At 45.3% G+C, this 18,507-nt stretch overlaps 1 protein-coding gene across 9 annotated transcripts in view; it reads right to left on the bottom strand.

Moving 5' to 3' along the window:
- pou2f2a (POU class 2 homeobox 2a) overlaps nucleotides 1–17,046 on the bottom strand; it is a 62,678-nt gene extending 45,632 nt beyond the window's left edge. For 8 of the 9 annotated variants that reach the window (XM_037074904.1, XM_037074908.1, XM_037074910.1 and 5 more), the window contains exon 1: nucleotides 16,807–17,046. Coding sequence is in view for 1 of the 9 variants with exons in the window: in XM_037074909.1 (XP_036930804.1) it covers nucleotides 16,807–16,843 (37 nt within the window). In the remaining 8 variants the exon portion in view is untranslated. The remainder of the gene's footprint in view (nucleotides 1–16,806) is intronic. The other variant, XM_037074915.1, reaches the window with a different exon arrangement.
- Nucleotides 17,047–18,507: the final 1,461 nt, after the last annotated feature.

The following is an 18,507-nucleotide window of genomic DNA, read 5'->3' as shown; positions in this document are numbered from 1 at the left end:
GGATATGATGCATGGGCTTTTATGAGGTTTGTTTGTTGGTGTCTTTGCCAGTGTGTGTGCGTGTGTGTGTTTGTGTGTTTGTGTGGGTGGCTAAGTATTGTTTGTGAATCTTGGCTGGTGCCAATGGCAAGGTTGTGCAGGCTTTGGATCCCAACCACAGAGTTCAGATCCAACCAAGATTCAATCAATCCGAGAAGACACACATGCAGGAGAAGAAAAAAGTTCTGTGAGTGTGTGTGTGTGTCTGTGTGTTCCTGTGCCTGTATTTAGATGTCAACGTCAATACACAGCCACACAAAATAAGTCCCACATGCACACCGAGAGTGATAAAACTTAAATTCAGACTCACAAACTCATGTTGAGACACACACACACAGACGGTGACTGCTCACCACTATCTCCTTCCCTCCACTTTCCCTTCTCTCCCTTTTCCTTTAGCCTACAAGCAGCTGATCCAGCTAAAGCTCTTGTTCTTTCTGTATTCCTTGTCTTTTTTATTAGTTTTTATTAACTTTGCCTCCCTCTCTCTGTCAGCACTCTCAATAATCAATGCTGATATATTGCCAATATCCAGCTCGGTCCCTCGTGCCATCTTTCACCGAGGCTCCGTTATTGGGGGAGATTGGCCCAATAATAATGATATTTATTATAGATATTTATTATCTGGGTTTGTGGCAGTGCTGCGGACGCACCCTGCTGAAGACTTACATTCCGGTAAACTCACCTCGCAGACACATAAACGCACACACGAGAACACACACTTGCGCGCTATCTCTCTGGGACTCTTTAATTTACACCGGTAATATCAGGCGATTATTCCCCATACAGATAGTGTAAGGTTATCAGCAGTGTTAGCACACAGTGACCATAACCGTCTATGTATTCACTCAACATTATAGAGTCCACTGCACCTGTGTGTGTGTGTGTGTGTGTGTGTGTGTGTGTAAAGCCGAAGGTTCACCTATGGCAGCCTACCGGTGCTGAGCAGTGTTTAGAAGCCGAGGGAGGGTTGATGGGAGGGGTCAAGATTCAAACAGCGCTTGGTCAGGGGAGGGGATGCAGGAGAGAGGGGACTGGACAATCTGGCCTCTCGCCCTGCATCCAGCCCTCCCTGCACCCCCCTCCTTCTCCTCCACATACACACACATACATACGCACACTCTCCAACCCCCCCAGGCCTCATCTACACCCCCCCCATCTCCCTCCATCCCTCCAGTAGCCAGGGCCCCAGACGGTAATCCACCCCAGTGCTCCTCATCCTTTCATGTATTGATTTCCTCTCCTGCGCCACGGTTACATGTCGCACCCACGTCATTGGGTCCCGGCTGCTTCTGCTACCATCCCCTCCCCTCTCCGCCTCACCCGTCCACCCACCCTTACCCCCTCCCACCCCTAACCCCCCCCACACACCATCTTCAACAACAACAACAACTAAAAGAGGAGGGGTGATGATGGTGATGGTGGTTGTGTGTGTGTGTGTGTGTGTGTGTGTGTGTGGGGGGGGGGGGGTCCTACACCCAACCCATCGAGGGGAGAGAAAAAGAGTGGGAGGGGGGCTAAAGGGAGGAAAAAGAGGGCAGATAAAGCACTGCAGTATTTCAGCAGAGCAACCAGCATTTTACAGGGATAGAAACAAACAGGAGAAGATGGAGAGAGAAATAGCAGGAGAAAAAAAAAAATCTGCCCCCGGGGGTTGCAGAGGATATTGTGGAAATTATCAGAGTGCGACACACGCTGGAAGTCCATGGCGAGAGATTTATTTCGAATTTGTCTCTGACAGTGAAATTCATCACTGAGTAGGCCTGTATCTGCTCTAATTCTACAGACACGTTTGGACGACGACTAGTAGCCTCCGTAACATTTTGTCAGAGAAGAAAATTCACAACTACAGCTGCTGATTGACAGAAAATTAAAGGGGCACTATTTAGTTCTGGAGAAGAAAACAAAACTATGAATTTTAATATTATTTACATTAATCAGATATACACACTTTTTCCTGAAGTGAATAAACAAGCTGTTTCTCAGGGGAAAATAAGGTCCACCGAACACTGTTTGATGCTACAAAGGTGGCAGGGTCCATTACATATAAAGAAAGTAAAACTGTATGAAATTGTGTTTGTTTATTCAGTTAATTTAGTCATGAAACAAAGAGAGTCTATTGATTTTGTTAGTTTAAGCAAAAAAAAAAATCAGTCAGTGAAGATCTTTATCTTTTGATTAAAATGTATTTCCCCCAAACTACAGCGTGCAGGTATAATGTTGTTATTGTTAGGGTTTGGAGTAATTTTTCAGAAGAAATGCCACATTTCTCTAGTTCCAGCTTCTCTATATTATACTTTTCTGAGTTTTATACTGCTGGTCTGAACCTTTGACTCAGAAATTCTGAACTTTCCTGATGATTTAATGATTGTCGATGAAGAAAATAATTATTTATTGCATCCTCATTCATGATCAAAGTACATAGCATCCAGTCTGCCCTCAGGCTAAAAACACCTACCATTAATTTGTAAAATTTATGAAAACACCAGGTCTTTCTTGAAATCCCACACTTTTTGAAAAAACTCCTGACATGAACACTGAAATGAATTTGTGTTTTTAAACATCTATCTGATCAATATGTGCTAAAAAATGTATCATAGTGTGTGTGTGTGTGTGTGTGTGTGTGTGTGTGTGTGTGTGTGTGTGTGTGTGTGTGTGTGTGTGTGTGACATCCCTGAGTGAACGGATGAAGTATGTATGAGGCTGCAGGCTGGGAGTACGACAGGTCAAGGTTATGTTTTGAGTGTGTATTGGATGAGGTGTGTGTCTGTCTCTGTGAGTGTGTGAAAGGTGTCTGTGCAGCCCAAGGACAGGGTATGAGCATGAGCGCGTCATGTGTGTGTGTGTGTGTGTGTGTGTGTGTGTGTGAGTCTGTCTCTTTATCATGTGTGTATATGTGCACGAGCTGAGAGGGACATATCCGTGTGTCAGATGTGGCTGTGTGTGTCGAATGTGTGTGTGTGTGTGTGTGTGTGTGTGTGTGTGTGTGTGCTGAGTCTGCAGGTTTCCTATTTCTCATCTAAAGAAGCGGTCAGTAAGAGTGACCATCAGGCAGTTGGAGCCTTATTGTCTGCAGGAGCCGGCACGTGTGTGTTTGTACGTGTGCAATCTCACATGAGTAAAGAATTCCTCGTTTATCCATGCATGTGTGCATGTGTGTGTGTGTGTGCGAGCGTGCGTTGTAAGGCCATCCCTATCAGAAGAGCAAACACAGGCCCCATCACTACAAGGCAAACAGCAGCTCGGCCCAGTGTATGCATTTAAAACACTTTATCTCTCATTGTCCAACCAACACACCCTCCACTATGAAATAATATGTTATTTTATATTTTCTGCAGATGCAAACTTCCAGCAGAAAATGTAAACACAAGACACATCCTCTGCCAGTGTCATCATCATCACTTTCATTGCCGGCTCCACCATCACCATAATAACACAGCCATTAAAGAGCACTCTTTAAAAAATCACATTTAACGTCACTGCCGCACCGCACTGCATTATCTCAGACGACGACAGTGCGATATTGAAGTTTTTCCTCCCCATGTTTCCGACAATAGTTGCTTTTCTCTTGCTTGCCATTTCAAAGCACTTATCTTAAGTGGATCTACAAAGAGTAAATTGTAATTGCAACACAGTAATGCTACATATGGTCCATATATTGTGTGTGCTGTGCAAGGCACTCAACTGCACGCTGAGACAGAAAAGCAGCAAATGACTTTAGAAAAGGTTAGCGCAATTTGGTCAAGTACAGAGGCTATAAAAAGAAAATGCTATCAACTGAATGTCTGAATTTGAGCCTCGACACTTAAACTAAGAAAAGGTCAAACACACACACAGACACACAAATATACAAACAGATCCAAAACACATGTATGTTGTAGTCCACACACACACACACACGAGGGGAAGCATCGTTTAGTTCACATGTAGCTTAGCTCACACACACACACACAAACGTGCGCTCAGCGTGCACACACACATACACACGGTCTCGGATACAGCCAATTAGGTCCACCACCTTCAGAGAAACACCAGTGGGCATGTAAGATTCGGAGTCCAGCGGGCCTCTAAAGCCTAACACAGTCATAAGCCAGAAATAACACACACACGTCTCCAGTAGGCTCTGCAGACCATGTGAAATAGCAAGGCAAAGACAAAACACTCCATTCCATCTCTGACATTTCCAATATCTGTCTATCCCTCATAAACCTCTGTTCACCCATAAAGCGACTCATTCTTCACAGATGAACACGTTCCATCTGGGCGGCTACAAAGCCGGCAACTCGCTGCCTGTCCTTCCTGGTGCTTGTTATAATTACAAAATTATTGATTCTCTTTGCATGGCTGGAAAACATCCAGACGTTTTAAAGATAAAAAGGCTTAAATCATTACAATTATGTTATAGATTTGGCGTAGTGATTTTAAAATAGTTTATCTGTCCGTGTCGTTTGGCCTTTTGTTTCTCCCCTGCATGTATCTACCTGTGCCGACCACCCCTCCTCGCAGCTCATAACTCTGTTTTCCCCTTCTTCACCTCCTGCTCTTCCTCTTCTCCTCTCACTCCGTTAATTCACTACACTGTCACCGGTCAGTGTATTTACCTAACACCAATCTCTCTCCTTTTCCCCTCTTCCTCGCCTCTCAATCCTTTTTCCTCCATCTCTGCCCCTGCGAACGGCGAGACTGTGTGAGTGAGTGTGCAGGAGATTTAGAGCGGGGATCAATAAGAAATTTAAAAATCAATGCACTTAGCGCCAGGAAATCAATGGGCCTAATCGGGATGCCAATCGGCCCAGTCAAAACAATTAAGAGGGAAGAAAAATGTTTAACAACCTCCTCTCTCTTGCTTACATAGACACAGGGGAGAGAGGGGAGATGGAGCGAGGGGAGACGGAGGCCTAAAGAGGAATATCAGAGGCAGACAGAGAGGGATGAGATGGAGTGATATATGGGAAGGAAAGGCTCAGGAGAGAAAGCTCAAAGCTTAGACCCAAGGAAAGCAGGATTGTAGGGAGGGGCGGAGAAAGGCAGGTAGCGAGGGACAGCAATGGAGATAAAGAACAGTAAAAAGGAAGAATATGATGCAGTGGAGTGACAGTCATGAAGGACAACAGAGGAGAAAAAGGAGGAAGTTGACAGATGCTGGTGAGACGGATTCCTCAGCCCCACTTTTTCGCATGAATATTCTGGCGTTCGCTCCAGAAAGGACGAAGAAGAATCAAAGCCGAGGGTCACAAATAAGGTCATGGTTTGTGATCACAAACCCCCCCAAAAAAGTAATACCCTCCCTTTGGAAGTGGCGCTATTTGGTTCATCAAAGGCATCCAAACCAGCTGCTCCCCACGGTCAGACAGAGTACAGTGTAGCACTCATCCTCACTGGACAGCCAATCAACTGACAGCCGAATCACAAACAAGCGACACTTCCAAATCAACGATATAAAAAAAAAGGAGACATTTCTCTCCCCCGTACGAGGCGTCCAATCACACCTGATGTTTGTCCGCCTGTGCGCCCAATGAGGAGACTGGGGCTAAGTGCGGGAACGGCAGAACGGGTTGGTTGGTGGGTGGTGGTGGTGGAGGGGGGGGCTAATTTGGGGTCAATCAATAGATCTCCGCTCTCTCTATCTTCTGCCTGCTCACCACGCTAAAATCAATGGGAAAGCCAATAGTTCCCCGCCCCAGTGTGGATTAGTGAACACACAACTAATCAGCCAGTCACTGAAACTGACATCTCAGCTATTAACCTATTGATACGGGAGACATGTGTTGATCGCGCACACACACACTCGCACACACGTACGGAGGCACATTCCAACACAAACATCTGCCGTGACGACGAGCGAATTCCTTCAGTTCTGGACACACCAACAGGAAAATTCACTGGAGATCTCCCAAAATATATCTCAAGTGAAATCATAAATATTCCCAAACCAATATAACCTCCTTTGTGATTCTTTTAAACATGTCTCGCCCCCGTGGTGTGACGAGGAGAGGCCTCACTCTGGGCAGCGATAAAGTGTTTAACAATTAGACTGACCAACGACTTCGACAATGTCCTCTGATTCGGTCGCAGCCAGGAGCGACCACTTTGGATCTTTTTCAGCCTCTTTTCTCCTCTCCAGCCCGACATCACATCACATCAAATCACGTGCCTCATCTTTTCTCTGGGATCCCTGGCTTTAAGGGTCAAAGGGGGGGGACTCAAAATGACTCTGTGTGGACGCCGGCCTCACTCTAATTCAGGTTTCAGCCACTGGGCAGCCATCAGCAGCCTCCGTCAAGGAAAGAATGGAGTATGTGCAAGAGAGAGAGGAAGACGGTGTGTGTGCGTGTGTGTGTGTTTGCCTGTGACATGGTGGCACTCCGCCGGTTTCGGCCCGATACATAAAAGACATTTTTGAATAACTGGTTGTCAAGATATTGTGGGAATAGACTGCAGAAATTTAAGGGTTTCATGAGTTACCTCCTAATATAATTCACACCGCTGATTTGTGAAAACAGTTCACAGAGAAGCAGCTGATAAGTGATGTGAAATATGCCTGTCAAAATTCACATTAAGGACAATAAATTGCACAACTTAAAAGAAGCCATTGGTGAGTTTTTTTTGTTTTTTTTTTGTTGCCAAAACACCTTGCTGAGTCTCCTCAGGAAGATAAAATAATATGTACCTGGCTCTTAAGAGGAGCACTACACAAGGATCATTTTTCAAAAATAACAGCCTGACTAGCTTTCATCCCTTACTTTTGAAAGCCCTCTTGTTTTCTGAGATTGCCTCTCCTTCCTCTGTTCCTCCTCCCCCTCCCTGCCTCCCCCCTTCCCCTTCCCCTCCCCAACCCTCCCCTCTCTGTCATGTTTTAGTTTTCATATGTTGGTTTTGTTCTTCCTCATTTTCCCCTTGTGTAAAAAATGAAAGGCCGAAAATAGGATGAGTGAGGGGGGGAAGAAAAGGCAGCAGGCGAAAGCAGCAACTGTACATCGGTGAAATCACTGTCTGCAGTGCTGAGACTGCTCTCTTCTCTGCACTGACAGTTACGGACTACAATACAGCCCCCGAACCCCATCCATATACATCACACTCGTGCAAACCAAACCTCCATCCATAGACAATGCAAAATGCTCCCTCAGCCCAGTGCCGAGTGACTGTATACCAATGTGATATTCTCACAGCATGACAAGGGGAACAGCATTGATCATCCACAGGCAGCTGCATACAAAACATCCCTTAAAATCGCATTCACGACGTACAAGTCATTTGAAAAGCTAAAACCCGACCCTTGCATGTTTTTTGAATTAGTTACCAACCATGCACACCGTAGTGTGACAGGCGAGGCAAAGCGAGGATAACTGTCTGTCTTTTCCCATCTCCCTGGTTTTTTTTGGTTTTTTTTTTGGTTCCTGCTTCTTGACATCCTTTCAAGCAATCCTTTTACACGTTAAACGCACAAAGAGAATGGAAGTGATAGGCGTATGTAGTGGAGTGGATTTTGTTTTCTTGTTTTTCACCCCCCCCCACTCCCCTCTTTCTCTTCTCTTCACAGGCTTTATTACCATGGTGGACCGAGCGTGAGAGGCCGGGCAGAAGACATGACTACGTTTAGGCCTAATCCACACCTCTTCCTCCACACTGTTATGATGGAGATGGTGAGCGAGGAAACTTATTGAGCGAGCGACATCGAGGAACAGAGCGGGAGAGAGAGAAAGTGTGAAGTGGGTATTGTCGAGACGTCCGGGCAAGTCCGGATGCATTGGTTCCGTATAACATTCCTATTCCACTTCAACTGCCATTCTGGGGGAACGCAATCCTGATTTCTCGCTTGAGACCCAATATCTGCACCATACAAATAGGAGGATATGGAGGGAATGCGATACAGACTTGGAATATGGCTCTTTCTTCTTATCCTGCTCAGCCACATTGATGTTTTTTTGAGCCTTTCATTGCTCAGCCAAAATGAAGTCTTTCAGGGCCGAAGCCATTGACAGATTAAGAAAACATATCCTATTTTGTAGGACATGACAGCGGCTCTCTTGTTATCTGAATAATATGAGCGGTGCTGAGGTTGCACGGAAACACTATTTGTGAAACATTGTGTGGTTAAACTCAGGGGGTGAAATTACAGTCCTCTCTCACAACAACAGGGGGAAAAAAAACAGAAAAGGAAAAAAAGTCAAACTGTGGAAGTGGAAGTAGTTTTTTTTCACCATGGTTGAAACATCAATTTGGATTTTTTTTTCCCTCATTCATTACATTCTGTCATTTTGTTCTGTAATTGATAATGGAAAAAAAATCTGTCTATGATTATCCTCCACCATCCACAACCCCCCCAAAATTCATATTCCTCAGGAAAAGCTGAGCTATACGTGGCAACACTGCTGAACCCCTCACACAACAGAGAAACTGATGGGCTGGAAATCACTGAGGCCAAATCACAGAAAATTGATCACATCCAACAAAATGGCCGCAGTGACTAAAATTGGTGTGAGCTGGAGCTTGGTCGGGACAGAAAAAAAAAGAGAGAGAATCCCCGGCAAGTGGCATTGTGACAACGGCGCAGTAACTGTTCCTACATCGCAAAAAAAAAAAAAAAAAGATTTGGGAACGATATATTCTGACATTAATTGTGACGGTGACAGGAGTGACATTTAAGCGAGCAGCATCATGAAAAGAGATGCTGGGTGGCAAAAAAAAACCCAGGATGTGTGGATGATAACAAAGAAAACAACAGGGGGAACAAACTGAAAAAAAGGTTCAAGAGATGAAGAAGAGAAAATAAGGTGTGCTGCAGTCATCTGGAGTGTGTAAAAGGGTTATGCTGAGAGGTGGCATGTTCAGATGCGATAGACAGAAAGGAGAAGAGGGAGGAGGTGGGTAACAGAGAGGTACAGGGAGAACAATTGAAAAAAAGGGGCTAGTAGAGAGGGAAGAAGAGATTTAGGATTAAGGAACGAGTGTGGGGTAAAAGGAGGAGGATTAGGGGTTTGGGTGAGAGGAGGACAAAGTGAGAGGCGGGCGGCGTGGAGGGGAGAGAAAACAGGAGAGCAAGAGACACAGAAAGAGGAACTGTACAGGGCTTTTGACGGAGAGAGCAGGGATAAAAAGATGTATTTTTCCTGCTTCCTCTGTTGTCCTCCCTCTCCTCTGGGCAACTTCCCGCTGCTCTCCCCCTCTCTGCTGCCTTCCTCCTCTGTCTGACACAGTGGGAAGATAGGTAGGAAACCTAATCGAGCCAGACACACCGGCTGCTCTCTGCTGACACTCACAGGCGGAGGGAGGGCACTACAAAATCTGCTGACCAGCCCAGCTGAGACCCCCCTCACCCATCGGCCGGAGCGGCCATCAATCCGGCACAATAGCCTGGAGGAGGCTGGGGGAGATGGGATGAGAGGGAAGATGTGGTCCTGCGATGCTCAATGGGTAACGCAGGCCACTAACACTGTCAAGAATTACGAGTTTGATTCCTGCTGGGCATGTGAGAAAAATGTGTGGGTACTGCAGGTGCCTGGCATCCATCAGCATCGATGCAGAGAATACACTGGCATCCGGAAATATCGGTTTTACAAAAGGGTTCATAAGATTAATAATCACTCTAACAACCTTTAACAATCCATAGCACTAAATGACACTTGGTTTAAACACTTCTTTAATTTATTCATTTGTTGCTCAAAAGACATTTAGTTCTTGTTATGGACAAATGTCATTATTTAGAATTATTTCAATAAATAGCAAGAAAAAAAAATGCACTTGTCGGATAAAATACTAAATTGACCCCATTTCTGTTTCATATTTAGGAAAATGTGACTTTCATTTTGAGAGTTTCTCCGAAAAAGTAACCAACTGGAACTTTTGATTGGTACTTCCCATTATTTCTGACATTTTAAAGTCTAGATCGAATTGTAAAAATTGTCATTGCACAATAATTCAAATAAACTTGAGCTACAAATTTACAAAGCTGAAATGATAGAAAACTGTGGCTGCTTTATTTCAGATTTAGAAATAAAACTGTTGTTGCTTTTCTGATTCTGTTACACAACTTAACGAGAACAGGTATATTAATAAACTCAATATCAGATAACCAGATGTTGTTTATACATCTGCTGCATTTTTTAATAATAGCTGTGAATTTCTCTCGGTGTAGCTGGTAATTTTTTTTTTATATTTTAGCAGTCTAATACCTATAAAAAGGCTGAATCAGCGGTGATCACAGCGCTGCAGCTTTATGAAGGGGAACCTAAACCATCGCTGCTTGTAAACCACTGGTTCCACAAGATGGTTGAGTTGACATGGATTTTATTCATTTGTTTGTTTTTTCTTGTGAAATTACTTCCTCTGGCACTTTAATTCAAAGTACCTTAAAAGAGAAAACGTTATCAAATTGCTGTGTTCACCACTCTGCATAAGCACGAGTGGTTTTGATGTAAAATCAAAATGGGTAAGGTGTAAAAACTTGTATGTACAAAAGCGAGGCTATGGGTGTGGCAGGGTGCCAGGGTGCAAGCATGTCCGGGGGTCCGAAGCTGTGGCAGCAGGAGCTGACGCTGTGCTTCGTCCTGCAGGTAAAATGGATGAGGGTCAGTATTTTCGGGGGGGAGTCTGCCTCCCTGGTCATTGTGTGGGGGGAGGCAGTCATTACATACTGACCGTTACGGTGACAAGCAGTGACACACTGAGGCTTCTCTCAGGGGAATTAGATGGTGGACGGACGGTGGGATGTGCAAAGGTTGTGTGGACATTGTACGCACGCTGCATTGTTCTCTTTTTACTCTCTATACATTAAGTAGCTAGGTGTGTACATGTGTGATTGTGATTTTGTGTTTCCGAGTGTGTGTGTGTGTGTGTGTGTGTGTGTGTGTAGGTGTCAGTGAGTGTGTGTGTGTGTGTGTGTGTCCAGGCTAGATAGCACATATTTGCTAATCTGGAGGGGGTAGCCAGAGGAAGGGGGTAGGGTCAGAAGCCGAGGTCAGGTGTTAATTCACTGCTTCAAACCAGAGCCGAGCACCAAAAACCAGGAGAGACCGCAGCGGAATAGATTGACCAAAACCACAAGGATGCATTCAAGGTCCACTGTGGTAGCCACCTCTGTCTTCTCCCCCTGCCGATTTCCTCTCTGAATTCCCTTTCGCTCTGACTTTCCTCCCTTCTGTCCTAAATTTCACCTCTTCTAATTCCATCTTTCCCCCCTTTCACCATCCTCTGTGCTCTCCCCGGCCGGTCCAGCCGCCTCCTCCCCCAGCTGTTAGACCCCCCAAAGGTCAGTCAGTCTGCAGGGTCATCAGTCTAGGATGAAGCTGAACTCCGACCCCCAGGCCCTTGATGTATTCCAACCACAAACCCGCAGACACACTCACATAATGGACATGTGTGGCCTCACAAGAGGCCTGTTTCATTGTGGTCATTTTTGATCAATTTATCACTTCTCTTTTGTCACTTATTGAAGTCCTGTCTGTGCTGGTGAAGGCTCGGTCTGTGCGGCTGTAGTGCCGGTCGAGCGGTCAGGTTAAGAAAGACACCGCCATCGACCGCAGGATCTGTTCGGATGATTAATCAAACCATCATTTATCAGCTAATCGATGCGGCGATGATCGCGGATTGCCAATTGATTATATTCAATAACCACAATTGATACATGAACCTGTGGGGGTGAAAACACGTTCTTCCACACGTGCACACAAATGGAAAAACACCATCACATGGAAGGTTTTTTTTTCTCCTGGCAATTTCTCTTAATTCTCCCGCAGCCTCGATGGCAACATATTCCCGACGACGAGCAGCACCACCACGATATGTCTGACTTTTTGGTTCTTTATGTTTTCTCTGAAGCAATGTGTCTTTTTTAAATGTGCAAGACGGGCGAAGGTTTTGTTTTAACATTACGGGGGGTGGGGGGGAGAGACACATATGAAGCCGGAGGACATTTTGACCATCAAACACTTCATTTCCCTGATGATTTTTGCACGCCACTTTTATTGTGGAAATCTTTTTATTTATGTATAGGAACAAATGTTTTGTGACAGCTGACAATTCAAACTGAGTGAATACAATGCAGTCAGGCCCACAGGTAAGCAGCTCGTCACAATATGAGTCCTCTGGTACTTTCATGCTTTTTTTTTTTTTCTGGGGGACAAATGCATATGTTTAAAATACTGAACAGGCACTGACTCCATCACACCAGGAATTTTTACGCCTACGCTGGGTAATAACTTTAATTAAACTGAAAGCTGATCAGTTCACACAAACATATCTAAAATATTTAACATATTCATATCAATAATATCTTATTTTTTCAAAATAAAATATTGAGTAAGAACACAGAGTCCCTCAGGAATTATTAACACTGTATGCAGAACACTTAAAAAAAAAAAAAAAAAAAGATTTGTCTGTCATTTTGGAGTCAAAGTTTTCTCTTCAGGCAAATCCCCTGTATCAATATATTCCGTATATACCGGTCACTGCTGGTTCCCTCTTGTCACAAAAAAAGATGCATCGTGCAACTGCAATTTTTCCGCCTTAATTGAGGAACTGGCCAAGCGACCTTTGACCTGCGGGTCATTACCGCATTGTGCACCCGGCCGCGGAGAGCAGCCACACCATTTGGGGGGGAGTCGAGCGCAGAAAATGGATTAATTTTGTATGGCCTGTGGTGCTTGATACCGACTGGAAGTGGCCGCTAACAAAAATGTATAGGAAAAAAAACAACAAAAAACCCCACCACATCAAAGCCTACAGGAGCTGTGTGGTTTTACGCGACGCCAGGAAAGTGAGCCAATAACCCGTTCATGAAATGAGCTCTCGGACAGGCTGCGTTAACATAAACCATAAAATTGAGTGTATCGGTGGCGCGGTCTGTTTCAAGTTGATAAGGTGCGGGACAGGGTGACAGGGTGCCACTCCCGCAGGAAACACACCCAGCTCGTATGTGGGCTTTTTTTTTTTTTTTTATTGTTCACTGTGACCTCCGTCTCAACCCTTTTTTTCTGGTATAGTCTATAAAAATATTCATCACAATTTCCGCCGAACAAGCTGCTTTTAAAATCCACGCAGAATTATGAAAAGACAATTCTTCCAGAAGTCATGGCATCACGCGCAGTCTCCTGCTGTTATTCACGAAGTGTGCGGGGTCGTCGTTGGTTAATATCGTTCCAGTGTGTTTGATTTGACTCCCTCATTATTATGGAAACTTCGTAAAACTACACTCGATCCAACTGTCGACCTCGCGACGGATTTAGAGGCGAGGCGATTAGAATATTTTACCTTTCACATTCCCTCGAAAAAAAAAAAAAAGAATCGTTTTCCGTATCTGGATATGTGTGAAAAACCTCTGGCTGTATTGTAGCCTGAGGAAAGTCAGAAAAGAAAAGTCCGCACGAGTTTCTGCTGTCGAACTGTGACTCGAACGTCTCGTGTTTTACATTCGCGAAAAGGCGAAATTCTGCAGAAAATCACAGTATTATAATTTATAAAACACAGACATGATCAGGCAATGCTTCCAGATGATTTACTCACATTAACAGAGAGCTGACAGAAGGGGCTCGATGTTTAAATGTCTGGAAATATTCCTGAGCTTTCCTACAAGAGATTTTTAAATAACTCCGGAATTAAACAATAAAAATAAAACCCAAATTGGCATAACTAAACACGCCTAACTGTAGGCTGTATCTTGTACTGTCATGTCATCTCAATACCGATTGTAATAGCGGAAAAATAAATAAAACATGGGCCTTGCGGGGTTTTATTTAAATAATATGCATACATTCATAAATAAATATTTTAGCGCAGCGTGATCAGCAGAATAAGCAGCGCTATTAACAACGATCGGAAGTCTGAATAGTGTAAGAGAATAAATTATATTAATATGTAAAAACATCCGCTTAGATATTTACATATTTACTGACGAAACGTCGATGGAGCACCAACACCTGTTGACTGGCGGAGAGCGAAAACGACTGAAATAAACCGACGTGATCAATAAGTTCGAGTCCAGCGGTGGATTCCTCTGGAAACCATGTGGAGATTTTGGACTTTACAATGCAGAGCAACAGTGTTCAAAGTTCTCACCACAGCCGCAGCAGCAGCGACTCACACACACAGTCAGCACGACTTTAATTCTGGAGCTTCATTTAATTTAATTCTAAAACATTTGCAAATAACCAAATGAAGGAAAAAAGGAGATTTTTATTTTGCTATCAAATTACGCAGAGGATTCGGAAGAGTAAACACACACACACACACACACACACACACACACACACACACACACACACACACACACACACACACACACACTTAGAATATTAAAATTATCTAGAATATACAAATTTAAAGCCTGATGAATAAAAAGGAGGCCACAGCTCGAAAAGCCAATCACTGACGAGCATTTTCAATGATATTCATAGACACGAGACGCAAAGAAATCAAATATTTTCATCGTCCACACGTTAAGAAAACCTTTTAACACAAAACATAAAACAAAAATCCACTGTCATTATGACTATTCTCAGCATTAGTATTATTCCTATTATTATAACTTGAGGCTGTTGTGTATTATGACGCGGTCTGGCCTGAATAAACTGAACTTGATGACGTATCTTGGTGCGAATATGCCACAAAGTCATGACTGTTAATAAGATGCCCTTTGCTAAATAAGAGTCGTGCAATAAATAAGAGTAAAGAATTAACAAGTCGTTCCTCAGAGCTGCAGTCTGAACCAGAACTGCTCTGCTGACCAAAACGTGCGCCCGGGTCTCACGGGGGTTCGAAGTCATGTGCGCTCCTGTGGTTCACACCTCACATGTTTTCCTGCTATTTAACACGACGCCTTTTGAACTGTTCACACTTGCAGCTCCGTGTGTTTTCATTCGAGGACATCTCTATATTTTCATCTATTTTAACCAGTTTGACACAGGCCTCACTCTGAATCTACCTCCCAAAATCTAAGGTGCGACCCAGGGACTCTCGGGCCTTGTGATCGTGTGAATAAACGGCGTGTGTCACATTAACACATCCTGCTCTGAACATGTGTAATGATGTGAAGGTTAAGGTAACAGGGAGGCATCAGTGAGCACAAATATGACCTTGTAGTGTAGTCATTTTGATGGAGAGCAAGGGTCAGGCAAAAAAATGGACAGAAATGTGTTCGGAACCAAACCAAACCAAACCTCAGCCTTGATAATTCGGGACCAGTGCCCCCCTGTGAGGTGCCCATCACTGCCAGATTGTGCGCAAATCATCACACTGATAACATAAATGATGTCTCGGAGGTGTTTAAGCGTCGTTCTGGTTGTAAAATGGCAGGATGCGATGACTTTTGTCGCGCAGGTGAGATGATGCTGAGGAGCTGTGTGTGTTCACTGATCGTCTGGCACCGCGCAGGCAGCAGCCAGCGGCCAGCGGGAGCGCAGCGGCCAGGCGGAGGGAGGATGGAGGAGCTCCGGCTCGGGGAGGCGTCCACCGTCCGCCCTCCTCCTCTCCTCTGCCGGTGCGAGCTCCCTGCTCGGCCTTATAAAGCCCACGGATCCCCTCCTTTTAATTGATTTTCTCATAATTAACTCAGTCTGTCCATCGATTTCCCTTCGGCGGCGTATCAGCCCTCACCGTGCTGAGGTTTTATTGTGCTATCTGCGGGCATCGGGACACCGACGAGCAAATATCGACCACGCTGATTAAAAAGCTCACAGCGCGGGTGAATGTGGCCGTAAACCGCTGTGTTACAGGCTGCATTATGCACAAATTAACACACAGGTTGCCTATTAACGCGCCGGCCTGCACGCCCACCTGTGCGTAAAGGAAGCTCTCAGATCAGACGTGGCCTTTCACAATTAATCAAACAACAAAGAAGAGCACGACTGAACGTGGAACAATGGAGCCTTAACAGCACAAATCGCTGTATTTCTCTATCTAATCATCGTTTCTACCCCTTGAAAACCGAGCGCCCACGCTTCCAGATGCGCACGAATACAAATGTGAGCGGCATTTACGCGCACAATCAAAACACTGCGCTCAGCGGCGACCACGACAACCGCCGCCGCACATTCACACACACGTCGTTAAATATGAGGCAAATAATGTGCATGAGACACGCAGGCGATGAGGGGAAAAAACGGTGCGGGCGCAGAGCTGCATATGCATGACACACGGAGCATATTCCGAATCAAATATTCCCGCGATAATACAACATGCAGAGCAGGCAGGAAGACACAACGCTATTCGTCCACGGAGCAAAGGAGCAAGGGAGGATAGGAGAGAGAGAGAGAGAGAGAGAGAGAGAATGAGAGAGAGGGAGGGAGAGAAGGAGCAGGAGAGAGAGAGAGAGGGTGAGAGAGAGAGTCAGAACACGAGGGTTGCCCCCGTGAATTAATTTCTACCTAATCAATAAAAAAGAGAAAGACCATCCCCGCACAAAAAAATCATTAGGACCGATATTTCTCCAGCCTCTCTCTCTCTCTCTCTCTCTCACACACACACACACACTCTCTCTCCCTCTCTTTCTCTCTCACACCAGGACGGCTGCCATGAGGGATGCCGGGACTAAAATCTTTTCTTGAATTGACACGGAATAGAAAGACTGTGATTTGAGAGAGGGGAACAAGAGGGGGAGTGTGTGTAGTACAGCTGAGCGGAGGAGAAGGTATAAAAAGACACATGAAGGGAAAAGAAGTTAAGTCTGCAAGGATGCATATCTGAGACACCCACACCTACAGCCAGTCTCGCTTTTTGTGAGTGTCTGTGTGTGTGAGAGAGAGAGAGAGAGTGTGTGTTTTGAGGGAAATTTACCAGTGCTTCCATCGGTGAACGTCTCCATCCCCGCCATGCGAGCAGCCTGTCTGGACAAGAGAGGGATGGAGAGCAAAAAGATGGGGATGGGGGAGAGTGTGCGAGGAGGGGGGGTGGCTGGGGGGGAGGCGGGAAGAGGTGCATGTGAGAGGGGCCAGTGTGTGGGGCGGTTGATCTGGGTTGGGGGCTCAGCATTAAACTGAAGGGTGGAGGGGTTAGAGGTGAGGAGGGAGTTGGGGGGGGGGGGGGGGGGGGGGCCCAGAATGGCAACACCCTAACCTTTCATGTCCCCCTTCTCTCTCTCTCTCTCTCTCTCTCTCTCTCTCTCTCTCTCTCTCTCCGTGTCCCTCGGTGTCCCTCTTCCTCTCTCCATTTCTCACCCCTCGACGCGTGTCTCTCAGCGGTTTCCATGGCGACCCGGTGGCTGTGGTGCTGCTGCTGCTGCTGTGGAGGAGAAAGGGGCGCGTGCATGAGATGGGGGGGCGCGAGGCGAGGCGAGGCGAGTCGTTTGAAGTGCAAGGAGGCGATCATGACACATCTGTGGTAATTAACGCACATCTGGAGCGCTGGATATCACCGCGCAAACATCATGTGAGGCTCCCCGAAAAGATGCCGCTGTGATGTCTGTACTGCTCACTGGCTCCGTAGGTGCAACACGTTTAGAGGGCCCACTGTGAGCCTGCATAATAATAACACCATTAACTACGTACGAACACACCGCCATAAAGTTATGCAAGTTTGAATTTTAAATACGTCTGTGTCGCGGCAGGTTTCCCCCTCTCTCACTTTTCTGCAACTTCATGACACGACAGATGTTCCTGGCATGACACAGAAGATATTCAGCAGGAGCCCTGCTGCTTTGAATATGAGGCCTCCTTCATATTGTGTTCATTCATCTGTGTGCTGCCACCTGCAGGCCGCAGACAACACGGTCCTTCCTGCTCAGCATGGGCTGAGAGTCCTGCAGTTCCTCCTGCTCACAGGACACACGCAGGGACTCCTCCACGAATGTGGTTTGCATGTTGTATTCGGTTTATTAATGCAACGGGTCTGACTTAAACTGGCAACGGATGAGATTTCGTTTCGATCTAATTGATTTAAAGTGAAGAAACCACCAGCGTGCACACACACTATAGTAAATACCTTGCTTTCACTATAGAATTTTTTTCTGAAACTGGGCAGGAAATCTTAAGGGAAAAGGAAGGTCATCTGATGATCCAGTCAGGTTGGCAGCCTGGCGCCAAATCTGTCTGCAATCACATTTCTAATACAGACTAAATGATTAAATTCGCTCATGTTTTGTCCTGTGTTGTTGTTATCTGCGGCTCTGAGGATAACGGACATGATCCAGTTGTCTTTGCAACAGTGGCGGAAACAATAACACCACTTGAAAGTGCTAGGGGATTGATTGGTCTGCTGCCACTGTCATTTAATTTTGTGCAAGTGGAAAATGATTGATGAGTTTCTTCAATTACTGAACAATGACTATGCCCACTAACATTTACATAACGAATTAAAATCCAAATTAAAACGTCATTGTTATTTTATTCAAAGTATTAGTGCTTATCACTTGGTCTCCTGTTGCCATAACTTCTGTGTGAGAGTCAGATATTGCGGAAGGAGGTTGGAGTAGGTGACTAAACACAACATGAATAAAACTTTTCAACATTACCTCGTTCATGAAAATTTCTGCCTGAGACA

This window comes from Acanthopagrus latus, chromosome 17 (assembly GCF_904848185.1).
Source record: "Acanthopagrus latus isolate v.2019 chromosome 17, fAcaLat1.1, whole genome shotgun sequence".
Taxonomy (NCBI): Eukaryota; Metazoa; Chordata; class Actinopteri; order Spariformes; family Sparidae; genus Acanthopagrus; species Acanthopagrus latus.
Note: the sequence above shows the minus strand (reverse complement) of the source record. Positions and strands in the feature narration are given on the sequence as shown.